This window comes from Mandrillus leucophaeus, unplaced genomic scaffold (genome assembly GCF_000951045.1).
Source record: "Mandrillus leucophaeus isolate KB7577 unplaced genomic scaffold, Mleu.le_1.0 Scaffold261, whole genome shotgun sequence".
NCBI lineage: Eukaryota > Metazoa > Chordata > Mammalia > Primates > Cercopithecidae > Mandrillus > Mandrillus leucophaeus.
In genome coordinates, this window is record NW_012102710.1 from 1,155,574 (window position 1) to 1,166,047 (window position 10,474).

A 10,474-nucleotide genomic window follows, 5' to 3' on the forward strand; every position below is an offset into this window, starting at 1 on the left:
TTAAAGGGAGGAGGAAAGAAAAGAAATAAAAATGAGGATTCAGCCTGACTTTCTAGAGCATATAGAAGAGGGTCAGGAAATAAAAAGATTCATTCTTGACATATTAGGTTTGAACTGCTTGTGTATCCAGATGGGCATTTATGAATAGGAGGTGATAAAGATGAATTTCATGGTCAGAAGAGTGACCCAGTATGAAAAATCAAATTTGATAGTTATTATTAGCATATAAGTAGGAATGGAAGCCATGTGGATATGCTTAGGGAAAATGTGTAAAGTCATAAGAGAATAAGACATTGGATTGAATATTGGGAAGCAGTTGAATAAATTAGTTCTGGAAAAAGAGACCGGAGAGGACTTAACAGATGAAATATTTTCATATTTTAAGTTTTCATAGGCTGGGCATGGTGGCTCATCCCTGTAATTCCAGCACTTTGGGAGGCTGAGGCTTGCAGATCACTTGAGGTCAGGAGTTCGAGACCAGCCTGGCCAACGTGATGAAACCCCATCTCTACTAAAAATACCAAAAAAATTAGCTGGGAGTTGTGATGTGCACCTGTAGTCCCAGCCACTCAGGAGGCTAGATGGGAGAATAGCTTGAACCTCAGCTTGCAGCAAGCTGAGATTGTGCCACCGCATTCCAGCCTGGGCGACAGAGCAAGACTTGTCCCCCCCCAAAAAAAGTTTTCATTATTTTGTAAATTTCCTACATGCTTTGAGAGGGCTGATATAGAAGTGGGAAAAGGTAATTCTAGGTTATGAGGAAGAACTTTATAGTTCCTTAGAATTGCCCAGCATTAGAATGATTTACTTCAAGATATAGTGAGCACCTTGCCTTTAGAAGTGTTGATATTGATATATATGACCTTACATCAAGTAAATTTTTTTTTTTTTTCGAGACAGAGTCTTGCCGTGTCACCCATGCTGAGGTGCAGTGGTGTAATCTCGGCTCATGGCAACCTCCTTCTCTCAGGTTCAAGCAATTCTCCCTGCCTCAACCTCCCGGATAGCTGGGATTACAGGTGCCCATCATTATACCCAGCTAATTTTTGTATTTTTAGCAGAGATGGGTTTCACTGCATTGAGCAGGCTGGTCTTGAACTCCTGACATCAGGTGATCCACCTGCCTCTGCCTCCCAAAGTGTTGGGATTACAGGTGTGACCCACTGCGCCCAGCAGTATAATGTTAACAGGTACAGTTGACCATTGAACAACATGGGGATTAGGGTTGCCAACACCCTGTGCTGTTAAAAATCCATGTATAACTTTTGAATCTCTTAAAACTTATAGCCTGCTACTATTGACTGGAAGCCTTACCAATAACATAAAACGATTAACAATTATTTCATATATTGTATGTAATATATATATACTGGATTCTTACAATAAGGTAAGCTAGAGAAAAGAAAATATTACCAAGAACATCATATGGAAGAAAAAATATATTCACTATTTATTAAGTGGAAGTGGATCATCATAAATGTCTTTATCCTCATTGTCCTCACATTGAGTAGGCTGAGGAGGAAGAAGAGGTGGGTTTGGTCTTGCTGTTGCAGGGATGGGAGAGGCAGAAGAAAATTGGTATTTAAGTGAACCCGCAGAGTTCAAACCTGTGTTGTTCAAGGGTCAACTATATTCTGAATTTTTTAGTGGAGGAGACACTAGATGACCATAAAGGGATTCCGTAATGATACAGTCCATTAGGCTTGGAGATACATTAAGACAACTGACATTTAGAAATTATATAAATATATGATTAGAAATCAAATCAATAGAAGTTATGGGCAGATACTTGCTATTTTTAGGCTTTTTGTGATATTTTAAAAATATAGGGTTACATACATTACTAAAGTAATCCAAAGCTTACTGTTTTATGGACATCTTTTATGCTAAAAGTAGAGAAACCACTTTGCAATTCCTCTGTTTTTTTTTTTCCGGAGGTTTTATGTCACATTTTAAACTGCCTTCCTGGGACCAGACATAATTAATGAAGCAAAACTTTTATAAAAATGTATTTTTTTTTTGGTTTCCAGAATGAATATGAACAGTTAAATTATGCAAAACAACTGAAAGAGAGATTGGAGGCTTTTACAAGAGATTTTCTTCCTCACATGAAAGAAGAGGAGGAGGTAAGCATACTTTTTCCCTCTTGTGATTTAGATTTATAACATTCTTAAAATACTATTTTGCTTCAGAGGATCTTCAAAATAATGCATAGGAAGATGTGTCTGGTTGATGGAGAGAAGAACCCAGTTCTTTTTGGGAACTGAAGAAAACCCAAGGGAAAAAAAAAAAAAAAAACATTTGTTTTGTTTTCTCAGAAAGGTTGTTTCTTTTCGTTGAATAGATGATTTAATTAATTTACTCAGGAAATAATTTTCTTTTTTGTAAATGGCTCTGTCTTAAATGTTAATAACTTATGCTACCCTAATGTCTTTTCAGAACCTTTAGAGGATTCTTTAAACTTCTAAATTTTTTTTTACATTTTCATGCTGTGTTTAAAGATTTTTTTAAGTTTTGGTTTTTTTTTTTTTTTTTTCCAGTAGTGTACTTTAGTATTTAAATGGTGGTTTTAAATTTATTAGCCTTGACTGGACATGGTGGTTCACATCTATAATCCCAGCACTTTGGGAAGCTGAGGCAGGATTGCTTGAGCTCATAAGTTCAAGACCAGCCTGGGAAAAATAGCGAGACCTCATCTCTGCTAAAAATTAAAAAAATCAGCTGGGTATGGTGGCATGTGCCTGTCATCCCAGCTACTTGGGAGCTTGAGGTGAGAGGATTGCTTGAGCCCAAGAGGTTGAGACTGCAATGAGCCGTGATTGCGCCGTGGTACTTCAGCCTGGGTGATAGAGCAAGACCATGTCTCCAAACAAACAAACAAAGACGTTTATTAGTCTTAAGCCTACTATACATGTATTAGGGTATCATTGAATGAATGGGCAAAACGTTTTCCCTTTTTCTTCTGTCTCTAATTTGGGATGAATATCAGAGTTAGAAATAGATAAATGATTTTATGAGGAACTGAATACCTGTTCAACTGTAAGTCAGTTATTGTAGAGATTCTCAACTATAGCTTCACCTTATAATCAAATTGATATTTAAACAAACAAAAGAAACCCCAACAGTATTTTAGGCCCTTTCCAGACAAATTACATCAGAGTTAAATCAGAGGACATGCATTGACTTGGGTATTTTTTCAGGGCCCCCCAGCTCATTGTCATATACAGCCAGTGTTGAAACTACTGAATGAGTAGACTGACCAGTGTTTTTGAACTGTATGATACCCATCACAATTATCTGTGGAAATGAAAACAAAACAAAAAAAGCCTTGTTTCCAACCTCTAAAGATTCTAATTCTGTAAATTGGAGGTTGGGACTAAGCATCTGTTTAGCAGAAGAAATCTCCATGGATAATTCTTATAGGAACCACTGTTGTAAAATAAGGATTTGAGGGAACATTTCTAAAATCCAGAAACAATATTGAAAAGTTAAGTGTTTCAGTAGAGTTCTGACTTTTATGGTTCCAATACACTGGGAACCATTCTCATGTGAGGCAGAGGCCCAGTTTGGGTGGAGTTCGGTTACTCTAGTACCAGAAGGCAGTTAACTGACCTAAACATCTAACAGAATGATTAAGAGTGTTTGACAGATTCTATAAAGGGAAAGCCTTCTGGTCCTCATACTTTAAAATTGTTTTGGGATTGATTTATTAACTGGAGAAACCATAACAAGAGAGATTTATTTTATTTATTTATTTTCTTTGAGATGGAGTTTTGCTCTTGTTGCCCAGGCTGGAGTGCAATGGCACAGTATCGGCTCACCGCAACCTCTGCCTCCTGGGTTCAAGCGATTGTCCTGCCTCAGCCTCTCGAGTAGCTGGGATTGTAGGCATGCGCCACTATGCCCGGCTAATTTTGTATTTTTAGTACAGACAGGGTTTCTCTATGTTGGTCAGGTTGGTCTTGAACTCCTGACCTCAGGGGACCTACCTGCCTTGGTTTCCCAAAGTGCTGGGATTACAGGCGTGAGCCACTGCGCCTGGCCAGGATCTTCTTGATGTACTTTTCTCTGCAATTTTTAGATAAACTAACTCAGTGGTAACAACTAAAAATTTTATCTTTTTGAGATATATGATCATAATACGACATTTGAGCCGTTAATAATTTAAAAGGGTGTAGAGTGAAACAACATGAATTAAGCATCTTTCCTCATGAATATTTTGTTTAATTTAGGTTTTTCAGCCTATGTTAATGGAATATTTTACCTATGAAGAGCTTAAGGATATTAAAAAGAAAGTGATTGCACAACACTGCTCTCAGAAGGATACTGCAGAACTCCTTAGAGGTCTTAGCCTATGGAATCATGCTGAAGAGCGACAGAAATATTTTAAATATTCTGTGGATGAAAAGTCAGATAAAGGTAAGATTCATATATATAGATAAAGAACAATTTATTAGCTATAAGGTCATTGACATCTTACTGATATGAATTGTAGATTTTGGTTGAGGAATAATTTAAGTTAGGCTTGTACTGTGGTCAGTTAAAGGCGTTATTTTCATGTATCAATTTAACTGAAGACAATGGTTCTCATTTTAGAATTCAGTGTTGTGTATGATAATTTAACATATACTTGGGACGTATTCAGTGTAGTGTTTCTTGAATGAATTTATATATGAGTGAATCCAAATTATTGAAAACTACCAGTACAGAGCACTGGCCTGCTCAAAACTGAGCAGTCAAAATTGTTGAAAACTACCATTACACAGAGCACTTTTGTGGTATCATCCTGCTTCCTGAGCTTTATTGACCATAGTGGCTGCTTTTCTCTTTCCTTGTGTTTTTTCATTGGTTTTCAAAATCAGTTATGTTTATAATTTATTTTCATCCTTTCCTGTGTATCATTTTTTCAGCTTGTATCCAGTAATATTCAGAGGAACAAGTACTAGAGGCAGAGTTTTTCTGTGTTGTTACTCTGAAAATACAGATGAGAAAGGCAAATAAACTGCCTTTTTAAAAAAATAAACTACTTCCTCAGTAATTATTTATGTTCACTTCTTCAAGATTGGCGGCAGCAATGGGATTTCTGTTAAAATAGCTTGGAGTTTTTTTGAAATTGGTCCTTTTATTTTTATTTAACAATGTAGGTGAAATGCATGTTGAAACAAATAATTTTACAAGTTAAGCAATAATTAATCCCATAAAGCTTGTATGCCTTACTCTGAAATATAGCTTGTGCTTTAGTTACCAAGCTGAGACTTGTTGTGTCTGGTTTAATTGTAATTATAACATGGGATTTAAAGGCATCACACTTACTACATTTTATTTTCCCACTCCTTCAAAGCAAATTGTAGCTGTATTATGTTTAAAATATTTGGCATTTTAAAAGTGGTAGTTTAAAGAATGTGATCATAGCATTTCTATATTTAAGTTACTTTGTGAAACAAATCAGATATATAAAGTACTCAAATTCTTCATATAACTTTAATGATGAATCTTATATTTTTTATTGTAACACCTCATTTTCATTTTTATTTTGGAAATTATTACTGAAATAATAGGTTTATATATCCATAAGTACTTCCTGCAATAGTTGCTGACAAAAGATTCCTTATCAACGTGAAACAACATCAGAAATATTTGCATTTTGTCGTGTCACCTGCGACATAAATAATTGAAGTAGTTTAAAGCACCTCTAGGTTAAGGCAGTCAGATTTCGCAGACCTCTTGTATGAAATGTGAAAATCAAAGAGGGAATACAAGGAAGATTATTGACAGGAGTCATAATGCATAAATGGAAATGGTCGTGAGATTTGTGTGTGTCATTAAAAATGCCTTGGAGATCTCATAATCTGGCTGACTCTATACTTGTTGATTTAAAGCTGCATAACCTGTTTGGTTCCTTTTTCAAGTGATGCTACTTAATGCTACAAAGTGAGTATTGTTTTTTCTGTGATGCCTTTGTAAGAGGAAGTTAATTCTGTGTTCATTATTGTAGCTCCCACTGATGAAGTATGATTTGGGCCATGATAGTTTAACCCTACTTGTTCTTAACAAGTTTAACATCCCCATGTTACCTCTAATACATGTTATTTCATTTTCACATCTTGCAAGCAGGAAGGAGTTGACTTCAGGCACTGGATTTTGTTTATAGAAATGTGATTGTAATTTCTTATTGCATTTGCTCTTTAGCCTTTACTGGTAAAGTTTTTCTTTTTTATTTCAGAAGCTGAAGTGTCAGAACACTCCACAGGTATAACCCATCTTCCTCCTGAGGTAATGCTGTCAATTTTCAGCTATCTTAATCCTCAAGAGTTATGTCGATGCAGTCAAGTAAGCATGAAATGGTCTCAGCTGACAAAAGCTGGATCGCTTTGGAAACATCTGTACCCTGTTCATTGGGCCAGAGGTAGGTAAATGGGTTTTAAAAATATTTTCATATTTTTTTGTAAATGAATATTTATTTACATGAATCAGCAATGCCAGGGAGGGAAACTCTGAGAGATTCATCAAAAAGTAGATTTTATAGTTAGATGATGTGTTTTTGGTATATATATTTTTGGAAAACTAGCAATGCTGAAATTCATGGGTAAATTATAATGGTGTCTGCAATTTAAAAAATTAGGAAAATATATTTGTGGGAGGGGATGCAAAAAGATTGACAAAATGATAATTATTGAAGATAGGTGATAGATACATGGGGATTCATTATGCTAGTTCTTTCTGCTTTTGACTGTTTTTCAGAATTAAAAGTTAAAAATAAAATTAGTATGCTTTCAAAACTGCTTTAAATAATTATGTTTAATAATAATTACATGAATATTTTAAAAATACAGAATAAATTCTGTAAAATTTAAGGGCGATATACCATTATGGCTCCATTTTGGTGATGGCTCAAAATAGTTGTGAATCTGTTTCTGTCTTTGATCTATCTTTATTTGATTGGTAATGCCACATTCTCTGAATCACAGTTTCATATAATATCATTATAGTAAATTACTTTCACATGTGAACAGTTAAAGGAAATTTTCTTTTCATCAACATATAATGCAGTTATGGGTTAAATACAACTAATATAGCATACATTTTTTCTGTCACTGAATTAAACAATTTCTGCTAGGTGAGTTTTTTTTTTTTTAAGGCAGAGTTTCGCTTGTGTTGCCCAGGCAAGAGTGCAATGGTGCGATCTTGGGTCACTGCAACCTCTGACTCCCAGGATCAAGCGATTCTCCTACCTCAGCCTTCCAAGTAGCTGGGATTACAGGCGTGTACCACCACACCTGGCTAATTCCGTATTTTTAGTAGAGATGGAGTTTCACCATGTTGATCAGGCTGGTCTCAAACTCCTGACCTCAAGTGATCCACCTGCGTCGGCCTCCCAAAGTGTTGTAATTGCAGACGTGAGCCACCGTACCCGGTCCGGGGGAATATTAGCTTCCAAATTCACATAATTTAAAAAATTGTTTTCTGTTTATGACTTTATGTCTGATTTAAATTGTGAGTCTAATTTAAAAGCAATTTTATTCATCACAATAACATATAGCACTTTTTTTTTTTTTTTTTTTTGAGACAGAGTTTTACTCTCGCCTAGTGGAACTCAGTGGCACGATCTCGGGATCACTGCAACCTCCACCTCCCAGGTTCAAGCGATTCTCCTGCCTCAGCCTCCTGAGAGCTGCGATTACAGGCACCCGCCACCATGACCGGCAGATTTTTTTGTATTTTTACTAGAGACGGGGTTTCACCATGTTGGTCAGGCTGATCTTGAACTCCTGACCTCAGGTGATCTACTCTCTCAAAGTGATGGAATTATAGGCTTGAGCCACTGTGCCCAGCCACGTATAGCACTTTTAAAATAAGCTGTTAGATTTTTTTTGAATGAAGCTATTTGGAATATTAGGTAGACTTATATCATCTGAATAATTAGAGTTGTTATGTGGGATAATTTTTTCTGTTAGTTGTAAGATAATGAAATATTTAGTAAAAAGTCAAGGCCAACATGGATGCAGAAAATATTTTCTCTGGCTATTTTTAATTCTTAAGAATTATTAAGAATTATGTCATGATTTGATATGAATGTCAAATGTGATAATGCTGTGCTAACTTTCATGAATTCACCTAAATCTCAAATATACTACTTTTTTCTGTTTTTAATATGTTTAAACAAAAAATTCCAATAAGCCCGGGCTCTACTAAAAAAATTTAAAAAATGCCTGGGCACGGTGGCTCACACCTGTAATCCCAGCACTTTGGGAGATTGAGGTGGGCAGATCACCTGAGGTCAGGAGTTCGAGACCAGCCTGGCCAACATGGCGAAACCCTGTCTCTTCTAAAAATACAAAAATTAGCCAGGCGTGGTAGCAGGCACCTGTAATCCCAGCAACTCAGGAGGCTAAGGCAGGGAGAATTGCTTGAACCCGGGAGGCAGAGGTTGCGGTGAGCTGAGATGTGCCATTGCACTCCAGCCTGGGCAACAGAGTGAGACTCTGTCTCAAAAAAAAAATTAACAAAAATAAAAAAAAATTGCCAGACATGGTGGTACATGCCTGTAATCCCAGTTACTTGAGAGGCTGAGGTGGGAGGGAGGATCATTTGAACATGGGAAGTCAAGGCTGCAGTGAACCATGATCACACAATCTTGGTGACAGAGGGAAGACTCTGTCTTTAAAAAAAAAAAAAAAAAGAACCAGTAGAAATCGGATTTTATTTATTTCTAGTATGTGCTTTGAGTGGTTCTCAATCAAATTGATTTTTCCCCCTTCCAGGGGATATTTAAAATATGTGGAAGCATTTTTGTTTGCCCCATCTTTGGGTATCATACTGGCATCTACTGGGTAGAGGCCAGGATTGTTGCTAAGCACCCTGTAATCCACAGGATAGCTCCCAAAAACAATTACCCAGCCCAAAATGTCAGTAGTATCAAGGTTGAGAAACTTTAATTTAGATGTAAAGAGTTCAGTAAATTGGCTGGGCACGGTGGCTCATGCCTGTAATATCCTAGCACTTTAGTAGGCCAAGGCAGGCAGATTGCCTGAGCTCAGGAGTTCGAGACTACCCTGGGCAACAAGGTGAAACCCGGTGTCTACTAAAATACAAAAAAAAACCAAAAAATACCCAGGCGTGGAGGTGCATTCCTGTTATCCCAGCTACTTGGGAGGCTGAGGCACAAGAATCACTTGAGTCCAGACGGCAGAGGTTGCGGTGAGCCGAGACTGAGCCATTGCACTCCAGCCTGGGCAACAGAGTGAGACTCTGTCTCCAAAAAAATGAGTTCAGTAAATTGATTCTGCATAATCTGTCATTTCATGATCATATAATTTAGTTGCAGTACATTCTCCAGGATCTATGAATTTATAGTTTAGCTTTAGATTAATCTTTCCCTTTGCTTCTGTTCCCATCTACTTCTGACTACTGGTTGACTACAGAGTAGACAGTCCTGCTTCCTTTTATTAATTAGCTGTTACCATAATGAGGCTATTGTAGGAACCAGTGTGAAACAACAGCAGGGGAGAATGTTTGCTCGTTGTGATTTCTAAAATTTTATGCAAGACTTGATAATCATTAAGCTTATTTCTATAAAAGATAAAATTGAAAAACTTTATGGAGAGTAGGATACATAGCAGGTACATAGCAGACTCTATACATTTTTGTAGTTATTGTTCTGTTTCTATAGTTCGAAAGAGAAGGATTTACTTTGGGAAAATATGAACTATTGGTTAATTGATTATTGTTAATTGAAGCCACCTGTCATAGTTCTTTTCAGTATGTCTGAAATGGAATCCTTTGCTGATTTCAGTGTAACTTTTTTTTAACCATAATTAAATATTTCTAAAAAATTGCCCATTGCCTGGGCAAAAACTGGAAGCATTCCTTTTGAAAACTGGCACAAGACAAGGATGCCCTCTCTCACCACTCCTATTCAACTTAGTGTTGGAAGTTCTGGCCAGGGCAATCAGACAAGAGAAAGAAATAAAGGGTATTCAATTAGGAAAAGAGGAAGTCAGATTGTCTCTCTTTGCAGGTGACATGATTATTTAGAAAACCGCATCGTCTCAGCCCAAAATCTCCTTAAGCAGATAAGCAACTTCAGCAAAATCTCAGGATACGAAATCAATGTGCAGAAATCACAAGCATTCTGTATACCAATAACAGACAAACTAAAGAACCAAATCATGAGTGAACTCTCATTCACAATTGCTACACAGAGAATAAAATACCTAGGAATAAAACTTAAAAGGGGATGTGAAGGACCTCTTCAAGGAGAACTACAAACCACTGCTCAACAAAATAAAAGAGGACACAAATGGAAGAACATTCCATGCCCATGGATAGGAAGAATCAATACTGTGAAAATGGCCAAACTGTCCAAGGTAATTTGTAGATTCAGTGCCATTGCCATCAAGCTACCAATGGCTTTCTTCACAGAATTGGAAAAAACTACGTTAAAGTTCATGTGGAACCAAAAAAGAGCCTGCAT

The 10,474-nt window shown here is 36.7% G+C and overlaps 1 protein-coding gene across 2 annotated transcripts in view; it reads left to right on the top strand.

The window, feature by feature from the left end:
• The window catches only part of FBXL5 (F-box and leucine-rich repeat protein 5), a 51,215-nt gene that overhangs the window by 14,610 nt on the left and 26,131 nt on the right, over window positions 1–10,474 (top strand). Inside the window, exons 2-5 of one of the 2 annotated variants that reach the window (XM_011984107.1) lie at window positions 1,288–1,387; window positions 2,031–2,126; window positions 4,233–4,419; window positions 6,224–6,406. In XM_011984107.1, the coding sequence (XP_011839497.1) occupies window positions 1,288–1,387; window positions 2,031–2,126; window positions 4,233–4,419; window positions 6,224–6,406 (566 nt within the window). The remainder of the gene's footprint in view (window positions 1–1,287; window positions 1,388–2,030; window positions 2,127–4,232; window positions 4,420–6,223; window positions 6,407–10,474) is intronic. The other variant, XM_011984106.1, reaches the window with a different exon arrangement.